At 55.4% G+C, this 16,802-nt stretch overlaps 4 protein-coding genes across 4 annotated transcripts; 3 read left to right on the forward strand and 1 right to left on the reverse strand.

Annotated features, from left to right (window-relative positions):
* Positions 1-308: 308 nt before the first annotated feature.
* Positions 309-4,307, forward strand: BGZ61DRAFT_408189 (Sodium/calcium exchanger protein-domain-containing protein). The gene is made up of 2 exons (XM_046243189.1): positions 309-3,428; positions 3,481-4,307. The coding sequence occupies exons 1-2, from the start codon at positions 757-759 to the stop codon at positions 3,806-3,808; spliced, it is 3,000 nt and encodes a 999-aa protein (XP_046112334.1). The 5' UTR covers positions 309-756; the 3' UTR covers positions 3,809-4,307.
* Positions 4,308-5,098: 791 nt separating this feature from the next.
* On the forward strand, positions 5,099-6,066 carry BGZ61DRAFT_470965 (eukaryotic phosphomannomutase; the record flags this gene model as incomplete). The annotated part of the gene is made up of 3 exons (XM_046248153.1): positions 5,099-5,197; positions 5,276-5,733; positions 5,814-6,066. The coding sequence occupies 3 exons, from the start codon at positions 5,099-5,101 to the stop codon at positions 6,064-6,066; spliced, it is 810 nt and encodes a 269-aa protein (XP_046112335.1).
* A 446-nt stretch (positions 6,067-6,512) lies between these two features.
* BGZ61DRAFT_470966 (uncharacterized protein) lies at positions 6,513-10,209 on the reverse strand (the record flags this gene model as incomplete). The annotated part of the gene is made up of 3 exons (XM_046248154.1): positions 6,513-7,000; positions 7,052-7,740; positions 7,793-10,209. The coding sequence occupies 3 exons, from the start codon at positions 10,207-10,209 to the stop codon at positions 6,513-6,515; spliced, it is 3,594 nt and encodes a 1,197-aa protein (XP_046112336.1).
* Positions 10,210-13,240: 3,031 nt separating this feature from the next.
* On the forward strand, positions 13,241-16,641 carry BGZ61DRAFT_488828 (muts domain V-domain-containing protein; the record flags this gene model as incomplete). Its single annotated transcript, XM_046250151.1, has 2 exons — positions 13,241-14,039; positions 14,093-16,641. The coding sequence occupies 2 exons, from the start codon at positions 13,241-13,243 to the stop codon at positions 16,639-16,641; spliced, it is 3,348 nt and encodes a 1,115-aa protein (XP_046112337.1).
* Between the last annotated feature and the right edge of the window lie 161 nt (positions 16,642-16,802).

A 16,802-nucleotide genomic window follows, 5' to 3' on the forward strand; every position in this document is an offset into this window, starting at 1 on the left:
CCAGTGCAGTGAACAGCGCAACCGTCCACCAATCACACAACCGACAGGATTAGCCAGGCACCTCTTCATCGGACGCATTAACCTGAACTAGTCCCTTGCCCCATGTCCCATGTCCCATGTCGCACGCCCGGATTCAAGGCACATGTCTCTGAGTTACATAGTACGTGCCAGCGAGGGAGGTGGCTTTTTTTCCCTACTGTGGCAAGTGCGGCCCCCCGGCAGTTCCCCAGGTCAAGGATTGGGCGGCCTCCTACTAACTTAAAGCATGGACGCACCACCACACCACATTGCCACCTAATACCGGCGCTGCAGCAGGCATTACACCTATACAAGACAACGCAACGGAATAAGGCCCATGGCCCAAGGCCCAAGTCCAAGGAAGCTCCATTCTTCATTCAAGGGGACGCGACGCTAACTGCTTAGCATCCCGCTTTCGGAATGATCTGGTCCGCACCGCGACGTTATGACATGATACATTTGCTGGTCAATTGATTATCTTGCGCGCCCTCCCTCACTGCGTCGTGGACTCACACCTCACACCTCACACTCTCCTCTCTCTCTCTGATTCACCACCGCCGAGCGGTATCCCACCCACACCCTGCCGCGCCTCTCTCTATTCTTATCCGATATCAGCTACTCCGACGACTCCGACGACTCCGACCATCGCCAACACCGGCCATGTCATTTTCAGCATTCATAAACCCCGCGATATGACATGACGACCGCCGAAACCGAAACCCAAGTCCAGGCCGAAGCATGGCTACAGCAACCATGGCTACAACCACCACCACCGCCACCTTCTTAAGGGGCAGCCGTCTGAGCTCTCGCCCCTTCTATACTACCGTGCTGCTTCTGTCCGTGTTAACGGCTTATTCCTTCTTGTCGCATACGCAGTATCGTGGTCGCGACCCGTCCGACGAGAGCCATGCCTTGCTCAAGCGCAACGAGATCCCTGAATGTAGCGCCGTCCACGCTGCAGACGACAAGTGCGCATTTGTGCGCCAGTATTGTACCGATGACGATGCCGGTCTCATTCCCTATCTCGACCTCTACTACTGCACCTTTGGTAACGTCCGACCGCTGGCCTTCACCGTCCTGGTTGCTTGGCTCGCCCTTCTCTTCACTACCATAGGCATCGCCGCTAGCGACTTCTTCAGCGTCAACCTAAGTACTATTTCTACCATCCTTGGTCTAAGCGAGAGCCTGGCAGGCGTCACCTTCCTTGCCTTTGGCAATGGGTCGCCTGATGTCTTCAGCACATTTGCCGCCATGGGCTCCAACAGCGCCAGCATGGCCGTGGGCGAACTCATTGGTGCTGCCAGCTTTATCACGGGCGTTGTCGCCGGGTCTATGGCCCTTGTTAGGGAGTTCCGCGTCGACCGGAAGACATACGCTCGTGATATTTGCTTCTTTATTGTCGCTGTATGCTTCACCACTGTTTTCCTCGCCGATGGACACTTGCACTTTTGGGAATGCTGGCTCATGATTGGATACTATGCCCTCTATGTCACGACTGTCGTAGGGTGGCATTGGGTCTCCACCAGGAGGAAGCAGAGGAGACGCAGGGAGGGAGAGGCCCGGAGCCATGTGTATGGTCCATCAGGGCATTCCGGCGACGAGCTAGCCGGCGAACCCTACCGAGATGATCCGGACGATGTCGACCATGGCACATCTACAGCGTCGTCTCGCTCGCCCGACATTAGTGCCCTTGAAGCCGGACCGAGGATTGAAGTGGATGGCCACAGGCCCTTCATTGACAGTGAGGAAGAAGAGACCTCCAGTGAAGACCACGACCGGATGGTTGCGGCTGAAGTGGCGAGTAGCATGCGCGTTCTACGGACTAGGGGAAAGCGAAGCCACACCATGACGCCTATTCGGCCAAGTCTAGTGGGCGCGCTCGAGTTCCGTTCTGCCTTGGCCCAGCTACAGCGTGAGGGCAACTTGCAGCTTTCTACCATTCCAGATCGGAGCTACTCTGAGAATCATGTTAGCAAGAGGGGCAGGAGAGACACGACAAGTGTCGTCCTAGACACCTCCCGGTCTGACGGCCGTCCTTCCACCTCTCAGTCAGGGTCGGCAGCCAGACGAGAGAGGGCATTGTCTCACGGAGATATCCCAGTCGGCGTGGCTAATCCCGACCTACTAATCCCCGGACGAGATAGATCGGACACCAACCTCTCGCTTCCTCAATCAAGCAGTGTGAGGACTGCAAGCCCGAGTCCATCATACACCATTGGAGGGAACCTGGCCCCTCCCCCCGTGGGCCAACCGGGGACCACAGGAGACGATACCGACACTGGACCACATGTGCAGCTACTCTCACCTCAACTAAAGTTGCAGATCCCCAGCCGTCGCAGCAGCTACAGCGATCGATCATCTCCAGCCAGCCAATTCCCCATGTATACAGATTCCCCAGCGATGCTGTCGCCCAACCCGCACTCTGAGCCTTCTGAATTCGTGGCCCCTGGCCTGGTAAGTCGTGATAGTCCCTTTGCAGACTTGCACATGGCGGCTGGTCAGCCCACGCCAGTCAAGTGGTGGCCGTATGCGATTCTACCACCTCCACATATTCTTCTTGCGACCCTGTTTCCCACGCTGCAGGGATGGGATGAAAAGGCCATCTGGGACAAGTTTGTCAGTGCCATATCGGTGCCGAGCATCTTTCTCCTAGTCACAACTCTACCTGTGGTTGAGTCTGAAACCACTAATGATGATGAATCACTTCTCGCTACAATCCTCGAACCCACCGGAGGGATCGGACATTCCGCTCCACCCGTGTCCGTCGAGCCCCAGACCATGGAGCCGGAATCAGAATGGCAGCGGTATCGCAGGCACACGCTGAGCCGTTCCGATAGCTACCTAGTCTCTCCGCTTGGATCCCCTCTTGTGGTAGCGCTGGAGCGGGACGGGGCACTTGTGCCCACAGACTCGGAATTGACATTAGGACCACCTGCTATCGTGATGAAACCAGCATCTGAAATACCGTCTGCCACCACCTCCAAGAACGAGTGTACGGGCTGGAACCGGTGGCTGGTCGGATTTCAGCTCTTTACGGGGCCATTGTTCGCTGTCTTCATCCTCTGGGCGAACATGATGGAAGATTTCGAACATCCCGGGATGATGCTGTTCCGAATGGTGCTGTACACGCTCCTTGGCTCGCTTGTACTGCTTGGACTGATGTTGATGCTTACGACGGAGGAAAAACGGCCAAAGTACCACTACATGTTGTGTTTCATGGGATTCATTATTGCCATTGCATGGATCTCGACCATTGCAGGAGAGGTGGTTGGGGTCCTCAAGACGTTTGGCGTGGTCCTTGGCATCTCGGAAGCATTGCTAGGACTCACCATTTTTGCGGCCGGCAACAGCGTTGGAGATTTGGTTGCGGACATCACAGTAGCCCGCCTTGGGTATCCCGTCATGGCACTGTAAGTTGTGACCCTGACTGGCTTGACAGAGTCGTACTGATAATGGTCTTAGGTCTGCTTGTTTTGGCGGCCCGATGTTGAACATCCTGCTGGGCATTGGCATTGGTGGAGTGGCCATGATGATAAAGAAGGCCAACCACAAACACCACCTGCACCCAGAGCTCCCCATCGAGTATAAGCCGTACAAGGTGCAGGTTGGCGGGACATTGATGGTCTCGGCCGTTACATTGCTAGTGATGCTCCTGGGGCTGCTGATTATTGTTCCAATGAACAAGTGGGTGCTAAGTCGCAAGATTGGGTGGGGATTGATTGCACTTTGGGCGGTGAGCACGGTGATCAATGTCATCGTGGAAGTCACAGGCGCTTTTGGAGACATGTAGAACAAGTGGCATCTTTCTTCTTTCGGGATGGGAACGGCCAGCGCAATAACACGGCCGAAGAAAGAGCAACGGGGCACGAGTTTTTTCTTGTTTTGTACCGATATTATTTGCCTAGTATCTGTATATATTATCCATTATGTATATACTTCTTTTCTTTCTCTTACTTCATTCTCAAACTTTTCGGAACACCATTCCAACTTGTGCGAAGGCATTACGAGTCAAACCAGTGAGTGCATTGGGAGAAGAAAGAACATCAAGGAAGCCAATATTAGAGAAGAAATAAAAAAGCAACTAAAATTGTACCAACTGGCAAAATTATAGAGATGGCAATTAAATGGCAGATTAAATGGCAGTAAATGGTGTATATGGCAGCTTATATGTGGTTAGATGTTCCGAAAATTGTTGCAAGTCCGGGAGTTGAACCTACAACCCCCCGAAAGAGGTTGTAGGCAGCGGGAGAGCTCAGAAGCTTAGCCTTGCTAAACCCGTCACTGCTCCCCCGCCGATGGTAGATGGTGGGTAAGTTTTGGATTATAAGGGTGACTCTGTGAACCCTGTGGTCGTGATTCACAGCGCGCGTTCTGACCGGGACTGTGGCTCACCGAAGGGTGGCTCACCTCAGTGTGGCTTTCCGCGGAGCGCTCACCGAGCGGGACCCACCGTGGGGCATCAACTTGTTGGGTGGGAGCGAGACGGACCCCGCTAAAAAGTTGGACACATCTCAGCGAGCGTGGTCATGAGACGCTGGTATAATTAAAAGGCGGCTCAGCAGCGATGATCATGCCGTCCTCATTTCGTTTGGCCAGCTGCGCCTCCACGGGTTGACGACGCGGATAGCTACCGAGTCAGCTCCAAGAGCATCCCTTGAAGCCTCGCATCGTCAATGGCTGCAACGTGGCACTCGGGGGGCGTCGGCGAGTTCCCAGATGTGAGGAGTCGCGGACGAGGGTGAGGAGATGCCAGATTGTTCCGATTGACGGTCCCAATTGATTTCCGGGTTGACAAATCCGATCCATGGACCTTGGAGACGTTGAGTTGTCCTTTGACGGTTTGTCCAAGTTGTATGTTGTCGGGAAAAGGTATAAGAGCAACGGAAGAGCGATGGAAGAGCTCCTCCCCTCTTGTTCTTTCCCGATCCACAGCATGCATGGTAGCTTCCCCCTGTTGACCGCCCCGCACACTCCCCGCCTTTCCTTCCCCCTCCTCAATTGACCCAAGGTACGCTTACCTTAAACACCATAACACATCAACACCGCTTCCTCCTCATTCTTCTCTGCGCCGCCCGCAAAAATGGTTGCTCCTCCTTCATACACTCCCCTCGGGGACCGTCCCCTCAAGGACACCATCTGTCTCTTCGATGTCGACGGCACCCTCACTCCCGCCCGTCTGGTAAGAGCTCTCTCCTCTGCAGCGCCGACTTTTCCTCTGCCTTCCTCGCTAACACGGCTCTCTTCTCTCCCCAACTAGGATGTCTCCCCCGAAATGCTCTCCCTCCTCGAGGCCCTCCGCTCCAAGTGCGCCATGGGCTTCGTCGGCGGCTCCGACCTGGTGAAGCAGGAGGAGCAGCTGGGCAAGCCCGCTGGTGTCCCCGTCACCACGCTCTTCGACTTCTGCTTCTCCGAGAACGGTCTGACCGCCTTCAAGCTCGGTGAGCCCCTTCCCTCCAACAGCTTCATCAAGTGGATTGGCGAGGACCAGTACAAGGAGCTCGCAAACTTCTGCCTCCACTACATCGCCGACCTCGACATCCCCGTCAAGCGCGGTACCTTTATCGAATTCCGCAATGGCATGATCAACATCAGCCCCGTTGGCCGTAACGCCAGCAACCAGGAGCGCAACGACTTTGAGAAGTTTGACAAGGATGCCAAGGTCCGAGAGAAGTTTGTGGCTGCCCTCAAGGAGCGCTTCGGCCACCTCGGCCTCACGTACGTTCCTCCCCTAATTTCAGTTCCTGTCCACCTTCTTACCATCCTCTCGCTAATCAACGAGCTTTCTCCAACAATAGTTTCTCCATTGGTGGCCAGATCTCCTTCGATGTCTTCCCCACCGGCTGGGACAAGACTTACTGCCTGCAGCACCTCGAGAACGAGGCCAAGAAGCCCGACGGCATCGCCTACAAGACCATCCACTTTTTCGGCGACAAGACCTTCAAGGGTGGCAACGACTACGAAATCTACACCGACTCTCGCACCATCGGTCACTCCGTCACTGGACCTGAGGATACCATGCGCATTCTCAAGGAACTGTTTGACATTTAGCCGCGAATAACAGGCTGGTGAGGGATGAGGATCCACGTAGAAAAGAATATCGAAGACATAATAGACACGAGACCAAGATTAAAAATGTTCTGCAAATAAAATCCACCGCAAATCTTCGATTCGCACTCGATGGAAGAGCCATGTACCTTTATTTTGAGATACCTAAGTTCTCCCTAGTGCACTTCCCAACTATTCATATTCAGCTCCGCAATACAAAAAGAATATATTTAATCATTTAGATGCTAGAAGACGCTTCAACAACATGGCCGTGATCATCAAGAAAAGGTATCTCCAAGTGTATATATAGACTCGTCATGTCGTCCAGCCACCACAAGTTCCACGTCAGATGGCGACACCAAGAAAACAGTCCTCCTCTTCCATCCCTCAACACCTATCCTCTATAGATTGTTGCTGCAAAATCCCACACACCTTCGCCCTTTTCTGCTTTACCGCCCAAACTCCAGATGTGGGATAATGACAGGCCCATATTTGGTCGGTGTTGTAAACGCTCCGTCTCCTTGTACGACAAAGTCAACGGCCAAGCTTAGCTTGGAAAGACCTTGTTGCTGCTGCTGCCCGTTGAGGCTCGGGTTGGGGCTGAAGGGGGTTTGGGCTTGAGCTGCGACGGCTTCATGGTCATACGCCATGATGGCGACGTAGTTGCGGCGACCCATGAGTTTCTTGAGCTCACGTGCTGAGCCGCTAGCGTCGGTATGGAAGATCTCCATCATGTCCTCCTTGGTATCCGAGACCTCATGTGTTGATTTCTTGCCATTCTGTGGCACGTACAGTGTCTTCTGGTTGTGGAGCATTTTGAGAACATAGTTGCTCTGGGGGGCTGCCACAATGGGTGATGAGATGACCTGATACATGGTCTTGTGATCGCCGGGATGAGTCGGGTCATGGACCAAGCCTGCTCCGGATGCGTTGACATCTATCACCGAGTTAGTACTTGACATCATGGGTTATGGCGTTATTATCTTACCTCCGGACAGGAAAGTCATGCGGATACCCTTCTGTTGAGCAATGCCCTGAAGAGTCCGGATGAAGTAAGTCCGCTCCAGATCTTTGGTGTCATGCGTCCACATGTCCTTGAGCACTTCTTGGATATCGAGCTCACCAAACTGATTTAGCACGTTACCCATGAGGCCCGACTTTCCAACCGCCTTCTTGACCTGAGAGAAGCCTTGAGCGACAACCTCCTTGCCTCCTACCACACCCGCTACAGAGCTGGTCACCTTGCCCAGGATGTTGTACGTCGTGTTAACTGCTTTCTTGCCGACAGCCACTGTGTTCGCCAGACTCTCCACGGTGTCCAGGCGAGGGTACACGATCGGAACCGACACCATCCAGATACAGTGCTGTACGCTGGGAGGAAGGGTAGCAACCTTGGGGAAGATGCCCTGATATGTCGGCCCGGCCATAACTTGGGCCTGTGTTCGCTCCGATCGACAGTCGGGGCCAACCACCACAACAGCAGGTCCAAGATACTTCACGAAGTGCCAGCCCGTGCCGGTGATGGTGAATATGTCTTGATCGTTGCTGACATTTCGCAGCATCTCGACCGTCGTATGATGTTGAAATAGCAGATACAAGTCGGTGGCAACTCGTCCAATATTCTTAAACATGGGTGACGATTGCATATAGTCTGGGTACGATCCATATCCATCGAATCTGGGTTCATGTTAGCAATGCTCGGATGGAATAAACGGCTCAAGATACTCACATATCATGGTCATCAATCTGGAGGACGTGGGGAATCTGGGCGAATGCTTCACGAAGGAAGGGCTGGTCGAAATGGCTAGTGTAGTAGTGGAAGTAGGCGTGCGAGACATCCTCTTCGTGGCGGGCCGTCCACTGGACGTTCTTCTTGTTATCGCGGCCACTCATTGCGAGCCACTGCTTCAAGAGGGGAACTTCCTTCCAGAGTCGATCGCCGTAGATTTGGTCACCCAGGCCAAGTTGGACATGGAAGCCACCGCACTCGACGTTCTTCTGTAGCACGTCCTTCCACATGAACCCAACTCCGCCAAGTTTTGCCCGCTCGTTTTGAGATGTTCCAGCGGCAAAATCGTTGCCAGAGTGGGCGATGAAGCGCCAGCTCGTCTCCTGGCGACCGGCCACCACAAACTCGTATCGGGTGCAACCCAGGTGTGAGGTGACGGCATAGGTCCATCGCTGAGTGTCCTCGGCCATTTGAAGCTCAATATCATATTTGTAGAACTTCCACCGTTGATGAGTGAAGATTGGGCGGGGTTGTAGTTGACGTGGGTTGGGCGACAAGTCCATGCTAAGATGGAGATGGAGCGTCGGGGGCTGCGGCGCATCCGTCACAATCAGAATACTTCCAAACCAGATACCCTTCTCCACATCCATATTCACGTATCGCAGATAGGGGCCGAAGTAGACGCCATTGGTCGGTTGGATCCTGTACATGTCCACACCAGCACTTGGCGGCGGTCCCGAGAATCCGGCCGCGGTAGGCGTCTGCGACGCGGCTACACTCATGATGCTCTCGGCGTATCCAGGAGTGTGGGGAGGGAACATGGGAGAGGCCATGGACTGCTTTCCATACATGGGCGAGACCAGAGGGTTTCCGTACGTTGATGCTGTCGGGGAGAGCGGTGCTTGTTCATGAGTGATGGGATTCGGTCCCTTGGGAAACTCCCATTGAGTAGCTTGAGAAGCCAAATGGATGTAATAATACTGGCCGGAATTTTGGTCAAGATGGGCAATCCATCCCTCGGGTAGTGGAGGCGGCGAGGCTGGATTCTGAGGCTCAAAAGATGGAGTAGCAGGAACAGCTTGTTGCGCGCTCTGAGCAGGCTGTTCGGGATGAGGGTCGTTGGCAAAGGCAGGGTGTCCCGGATGTTGGAGGGCCGGGGAGGCGAGGCCACTGGCAGCGGTTGATCCGGTTGCCACTGCGGCTGCGGCTACGGCTACTCCAGCCGCTGCCACCTTCTTCGGAGGGAGAGAACTTGTGGCGACAGGTTGCTGAATGGGGACAGAACTAGATGTAGCAGCAGCTTGCTGGGGTCGCTGCTTCTCAGCCGGATAAGAAGAGCCTCCGCTGGGGTTCACGCTGGAGTAGGCGGGTGGGGGTGTCTTTGCGTTCAGGCGCTGGAAGTCCTGTTCCAAGACGCTGACTTGTACTGGGCCGTCCTGGTTCTGGGCATTCTTCTGTGGCGGAAGGTTGAAAGTCTGCTGATGCGGTTGAGGACTCGAGACGGGGTCCATGCCCTGATAGACGGTCGGGGGGCCGGAGGGTGCCTGATCGGGCGACTCGGTCGGGGTCCAAGGCCGTGGAGGCGGCTGGGTTCCATACTGGGCCAGTCTCTGAGAAGCAGCAGCACTCGGGGCTCCGATACTGTTGAGTGTCGCGGTGCCGGAGATGCCAGCGGCGGCATACCGGGCTTCGATGCCGTCGGCGGGGGTCTGTCCGGGTTCCACAATCGGTGTCTCGGGAGGTGGTGGGGAACCCCGGTTAGCCCGGGTCGTCGAGGTTGAAGCCGTCGAGGCAAATCGATTCACTCCGGGATCGTTCATGTTGAGGTGTTGGACGGCGGAAGGGTGCGGTGCCGCATTACTCTGCGGGGCCGGGGCGGCAGCAGCAGCGCCCGGCGGGGGGTAGTAGGTCTTCTGATAGCTGGGATAGTTTGCGTTGGAGGAACCCGGACGATGATGATCAGCAGCAGCAACCAAGGGTCGCTGGAAGAGGTCCTGGTCGGCGTCGGGACTCGTTGGGGAGCTGATGGGCTTGGGAGCAGTGCCTCTGCGCTCGGCGAGGCCCGGTTTCTTTCCAAAAGGGCTCGTGTCTAAGCGAGGGCTGGTGTCGTTGTAGGCGGCGCCAAAGGGCTTCGCGGGAGTCGGTTTGCGAACGTCGTCGTCGTCTGGGAAGGGCAAAGGCGCGGCAGAGCTGGAGGCCCCAGGCGGTAGTGGGAAGGAGTGCTTGCTGGCGGGAGACGAGGATGAAGGAGGAGCAGGAAATCTGAAGGCCGAGGACGAGGGCCTAGAGTCGGCGGCGGGTAGAGGGCTCTGGGGTTTAAAAATGCGCAGGGGCTCGACGGTCGGGCTATCGCAGTCCTCGGGCGCAGGTTTGCTGAGGAACATCTCCTCGTCGGGGACGCCGCGACTACGCTCCATCTTGGCAGGATACGCGAGGCGTGTATGGGTTCAGGGTGAGGGCTGCGAGGGCTGCGCGGACAGCTCGGTCGGCGTGTGTGTAGGTAGGTTGGGTGTGCGCGGGGCTCGCAGGCGTCGTCACAGGGGTGGAAGCGGGATGACGCGCAGCTCGATGAAGCGCTGGAGGATCGCTTTGTCGAATGCGGAAATGCAGGTCTGAGGTGGGTAGAGGACTGGCCGCGATAGGAGGCCGCTGGCCAAGAGAAGTTTCGAGACGATGGCGTCGCTTTGCCGTGCTTGAGCAAGCTGGGTAGCGCTGGATGTTGCACGTTGGACGTTGGGCGGGGTCGGTTGCGTGAGTTGAAGGTGGCTCCCCCTGTTGGTTTACGGCAAAGCTTCAGCTCCAACGGGTCGCAGAAACGGCCGCGCCAGGAACAAGGGACGAGCGGGAAGTAGGATGTAGGATGTAGGATGTAGGATGTAGGACGAAGGATGGAAAAGGATGTAAGAAGAAGTTTCAAGTCCAGCGGAACAAGCAAGCAGCAGCAGAAACGGGTGGATGTCTGGTGAAGAAGGAGAGGAAAATGGGACCGGGGAGGGTCCTCGAAGCGCTGGCTGTACAAGTATGACTACGGAGGGGGAGAGGGGCAGGGGGAGGGGAGCTTTGTGTGGCGTGGCAATGAGAGTGAGGGCGAGAGCGAGATGAGAAGATGCTGCTCTTCACACGCCAGACGGATAAGTAACAGGGTAATGCAGAGAGCTAGGGTACTCGGTCGGTTGCCAAGATACAAGGCGTTGATTGAGGAGGCATGTGGAATTGACGAGACAGCCGCCGAGACCGAGACAAGAACCCCTCCTCCAACCAGCCAGAGACGAGCACCAAGACACAAAGGACCAGGGCCAAATGACGGGTTAGTGCGACTGAACAGGGCCAAGAAAAGAAGAATAAGAAAAAAAACACTGCTCTGCAAGACTTGGGTAGTCTCTCATTGTCCGGGACTGACTTGGGACTGCGACTCGACTCCAAGACAGACGGGAACCGGGACGCCGCCAGCGATGGAGACGTTTGTTTCAGCGGCACCGAAGCGAGACGACGTCATGATTGGCCCCAGACGACATTGCCAACCCTGTAAGCGCCCGGGAGCTTCGACAGTGTGCCACGGGTGACACGGACTGGGGGCCAAAGATCCCAGGATGGGGAAGGCCATGACCCTTGTCCTGGCCCATGTGGATAGCGTCGATGGCGGGCGGCTGATGGATGGCGGCGGATTGGTCCGTCGTTGGAGACCCTCAACTGTGGCTCGAGGAATTAGCCTCCACGCAAGCGCCCGACACTTCGAGCCAAGAAAATGAGAGAGCCAAAGGAGCCAAAGAGGCCAACAAAAGAGCCCAAAGGAGCCCACCGGCCGAACACACCATGCAGGCGACAGAGGGTGGAAAAGTTGGAACGGGAAGAGAGACAAGGGGGCACGGGGACACAGGGACACGTGAACGCGACGCGCCCGCTGCCGTTGTAGCGAGACCACCGACCAACCAGCTGACGTCGTCACTCCCCGCCAACAAAAGAGGCTGTGTCAACCTAGACTTTGGGCCAATCCACGATACGCCTTTTATAAGAAACAGTCGTTGACGTGCGCGACCAGGTAATGGTTCGATGTTAATAAATAGCAAGACAATAATGAGTCCTCAGTGCCAACCCAGTTAGTTATGGGGATTGTTGTTGTACACACATAAATTACTGGATAGGTAGGTACCAGGTAGTAAGAGAGTGGACTACAAACCACGGATCATACCTACCTACTTAGGTCCAGGCCCTCCGCCTACTCAGATCCAGATGCCCTCTGCACATCAGAATCCCTGTCGTCAATCCTGCCATCTTGCGTTTCAAAGTCTCCGGTAGTTGCATGATTTCTAAGGGACTGGGCCGTCGGCTCTTACTCTACACAAGGATTGAGCCGGTGTGAACGAGAAATGTCATCGTAACCTGACGCGAAGCTCCTTGGATCTTTTCAACAAATCGTTCAACTCGCCTTGGGCCACACCATGAGCACGGGACCAGAGGATGAGCGAGCTGTAGCTCCTTTCCAACTTCTGTTCAATCACCTTTGGGAGCACTTCTGAGGCGCTATCTCGAATTTCGGCCAGAACGACTCCAAGTAAATCATATATTGCAAGGTAGAGAGAGATGCGTGATGTGGCCCAGGTACGGAGTACATGCGTATGGGTTCAAGAGGGAGAGGTGATCTCCACTCTCTATCAAGATCATCCTCCATGCCACCTTCATCTAAATAATTTTCTTTCTTTCGGGCTAGTGTAGAATTTAGAACAGGACGGTAGATATCCGTACTCCCGAGGCTTTATCAAAAGTAGTGTCCGGAGTTCTTGACTGCCCCTCTTATGCACGTCCATGGGTGTGACACGGCTACCTACCTAGCAGGAGGCAGAAACGCCTTACCACGTGTGGCGTGCAATCCCATGGACTGACCACTTCGAGGATCGCCAAAGCGTTGTGGGTTTGGAGAGGTCTAGCAAGAGGTATCACGATATAACGGATAAAATGATCGGTTGCGATTTTGGAAAAGGATCCAAGTTGCAAAAGTGGAAACTGCAAAACGAAGTCTACAGAACCGCCGTATGCGAAATGGATGAGACGCCGAAGGATTATAAGAAAGCGGTTATCTGGCCCAAGTAGGGACAAGTTGATAACCGATCCGATTGTATACGCAGTTTCGGCACGTGTTAAATTACAATAATAATCAGCTTTCAAGAAAATGTATTTCAATAATTTCTACTTACTGTTGAGTTTTTGGGTACGGAGTAACTCATCAAGAATGTTCACAGCCCAGTCCGTACAGTGCGTGCGGCAACAGTGCAAACAATTACGTGGTGGCGGATAAAAGTGGGTCATGTAACCTCTCAACGCGTTCACGCTCATCCAGACGCGCTCTCCAACGTCAAGACGTCACGGCCACGACTCCAGCTTGAGCTGCCATGAACCAGCCCATCGTTAAAATCCAACCCACCCCAAAGCCCTAGCTTCAATTCCCACACGATGGCCCCCGCATCGAAAACGCCCGGCAAGAAGCAACAATCGCTCACATCCTTCTTTACTCCCAAGACGGTCAATGGTCTCGCCGCAGCCTTCGAGAAGCAAAGCCAAGCCCGATCCCCGTCACAGTCCATAGTGAAAGACATCGAGTCACCATCCCGAAAGCGTCCGCTCGAGGACACTGACAAGGGCAATGAGCAGCCTAAACAGCTCGTAAAAAGGGCCAGGGCCAATGTCGACGATGGCGGAGCCAGCACATTCGCCGCCTCCAAGCCCACACAGGAGTCTGTTGAGCGTGAGCCTGCAAATGGCGGCAGCTCCAAGGCCAACGGGCAAGCAATTAACCCCACAGCTCGCACCGAGCGCTATCGATACGACAGCTCCAACTCTCGAGATGCTACGACCATAGACGCGGACGAGAACGGTGACGATGACGCCGAAGCAAAGCGGCAGCACAAGGAATTGCACAAGAAATTCGTCAAGAAGCTCGGTCATCCAGATGCCCTAGCTTGGCGAAGGCGAGGCCAGCAGGCCGAAACCACAGCTGGCGATGACGATGACGCAGACGCCGATGCCGACGAAGAGGAGACCCCGGCTCCGACAAAGACAAAGAAGAAGGGTTCCAAGACTGGCAAGTTGACGCCAATGGAGATTCAGTTCCTCGACATCAAGAGGAAGCACCTGGATACCGTTCTCATTGTGGAGGTTGGATACAAGTTCCGCTTCTTTGGTGAAGACGCTCGGATTGCTGCCAAAGAGCTAAGCATTGTCTGTATCCCAGGGAAGATGCGTTATGATGAACGTAAGGAGACCTCCACTAAGCAACAGATTGTTACATGCTGACCCGTGTCTCAGACCCATCCGAGGCCCATATAGATCGCTTCGCCTCCGCCAGCATCCCTGTGCACCGACTCCCCGTCCATGCAAAGCGGCTCGTTGCCGCAGGACACAAAGTTGGAGTCGTCCGCCAAATCGAGACGGCGGCTCTGAAGAAGGCTGGGGATAACCGCAATGCACCCTTCGTTCGGAAACTCACCAACCTCTACACCAAGGGTACTTACATCGACGAGAATGGTGAGCTGGATCCCAGCGGCGCCTCTGGAGCCCCTTCGGGTGGCTACCTCCTCTGCATCACCGAGACCAAGGCCAAGGGCTGGGGCACGGACGAGAAGGTTGATGTCGGTATTATTGCCGTCCAGCCTGCTACCGGTGATATCATCTACGACAACTTTGAGGATGGCTTCATGCGGAGCGAGATTGAGACCCGCCTATTGCACATCTCGCCCTGCGAGTTTCTGATTGTCGGCGAGCTCACCAAAGGCACCGACAAACTCGTCCAGCACCTTTCGGGCAGTAGCACCAATGTCTTTGGTGATAAGAGCCGAGTCGAGCGCGTTCCCAGGGGTAAGACCATGGCCGCCGAAGCCTACTCTCATGTCACCCAATTCTATGCCGACAAGCTCAAGGAGAACGCTCAAGATGAGGCGTCGAGCGCTCTCCTTGACAAGGTCCTCAAGCTCCCTGAGCCCGTCACCATCTGCCTCTCGGCAATGATCCACCACCTCCAGGAGTACGGTCTAGAGCACATCTTCGACCTGACCAAGTACTTTCAGAGCTTCAGCACCCGTTCACACATGCTCATCAATGGCACAACGCTTGAAAGCCTTGAAGTCTACCGCAACTCCACGAACCACTCCGAGAAGGGCAGTCTGTTCTGGGCCCTCGACAAGACAATCACTCGCTTCGGCCACCGCCTCCTCCGCAAGTGGGTGGGCCGTCCGTTGCTCGACCAGACGCTCCTCGAGGAACGCCTCGGTGCTGTTCAAGAACTCCTCGACAAGCAGTCCACCACTGCCGTTGACCAGCTCCACACGCTCCTAATCACCAACAAGACTGACCTCGAGCGCAGCCTCATCCGCATTTACTATGGCAAATGCACTCGCCCGGAGCTTCTCTCCGTCCTCCAGACTCTCCAGAGGATTGCCAATCGCTACATTGCAGTCAAGGATCCCTCCGACGCCCCCTTCAGTTCTCCCCTCCTCAGCAACGCCATTTGCTCCCTCCCCCAGATCCTTGACACCGTCGTCTCCTACCTCGAGCGCATCGATCCCCAAGCCGCTCACAAAGATGATAAATATGCCTTCTTCCGGGACGAGCACCATACAGAAGACATGCAGGATCATCAGCTCAGCATCCTCCACGTGGAGCACGAGCTCGACGCCCACCGGACCGTCGCCGCCCAGAAGATCAAGAAGAAGACGGTCGACTATGTGACTGTCGCCGGCATCGAGTACCTCATCGAGGTTCCCAACGGTGACGTCAAGCACGTCCCCGCGTCGTGGAGCAAGATCTCGGGCACCAAAAAGGTGTCACGCTTCCATACCCCTGAGGTTCTGCGCCTCACCACCGAGCGGGACCAGCATCGTGAAGCCCTGGCTGCAGCGTGCGACAAGGCCTTCAAGGACCTTCTCGCCTCCATCGCCGCCGACTACCAGCCTCTCCGCGATGCCGTCTCCGCCCTCGCCACGCTCGACTGCCTCCTATCCCTTTCCAAGGTTGCCGCCCAGCCTGGCTACTCCCGTCCATCCTTTCTCCCGTCTTCCACCGACCCGACCATCTCCATCACCCAGGGCCGCCACGCCATCGCCGAACACACCCTTGACGGCGGTTACATCCCCTTCACCACCTCGCTCGCCCACCCAGCGCCCCTGGCCCACCTCATCACAGGACCCAACATGGGAGGCAAGTCCTCCTTCGTCCGCGCCCTCGCCCTCATCGTTCTCCTTGCCCAGGTCGGGTCTTTTGTCCCCGCCGACGCCCTCTCTCTCACACTCTGCGACGCCATCCATACCCGTACCGGCGCCCGCGACAACCTCTTCGCGGGCGAGTCCACCTTCATGGTCGAGGTCTCCGAGACGGCACGCATCCTCCGCTCCGCCACTCCTCGTAGCCTCGTCATCCTCGACGAGCTTGGTCGTGGAACCAGCACTCACGACGGTGCTGCCATCGCCCAGGCCGTACTTCAGCATGTTGTCACTGAGACTCGCTGCCTCACCCTCTTCATCACCCATTACCAGAACCTAGCTCGAGTTGTTGACGGTCTTGAAGGCGTCAAAAACGTCCATATGAAATTCAAGGCCGAGAAGGGTGAAGATGGTGAAGAAGAAGTCACCTTCCTGTACGAGGTTGGCGAGGGTGTTGCCCACCGATCCTATGGCCTAAACGTTGCCAGGTTGGCGCGTATTCCCAAAAAGGTCATTGATGTCGCCGCCGGGAAATCGAAGCAACTGGAGCAGGAGATGCGGATGCGTCGCCTCAAGGGCGTGTGTCGGACTTTAACCGATGTCATTGAAAATGGGTCAGATCAGCTTGACCAGCTTATTGCCAGCATTGAGCAACTGTAAGATATATCATAATGAAGAATACACCTGTCAAATTAGCAACTTTCCGTCTTGTAGCAAGATAAATCACTAGTAATTGGGGCCTAATGAGAGAGAAACTTTCCTTCCAAAGCGAATTCACATGCGTCGCACCATTTTGCTGTTCTCGGTTAAACTCCACCAAT

This window comes from Ilyonectria robusta (genome assembly GCF_021365365.1).
Source record: "Ilyonectria robusta strain PMI_751 chromosome Unknown BGZ61scaffold_1, whole genome shotgun sequence".
Taxonomy (NCBI): domain Eukaryota; kingdom Fungi; phylum Ascomycota; class Sordariomycetes; order Hypocreales; family Nectriaceae; genus Ilyonectria; species Ilyonectria robusta.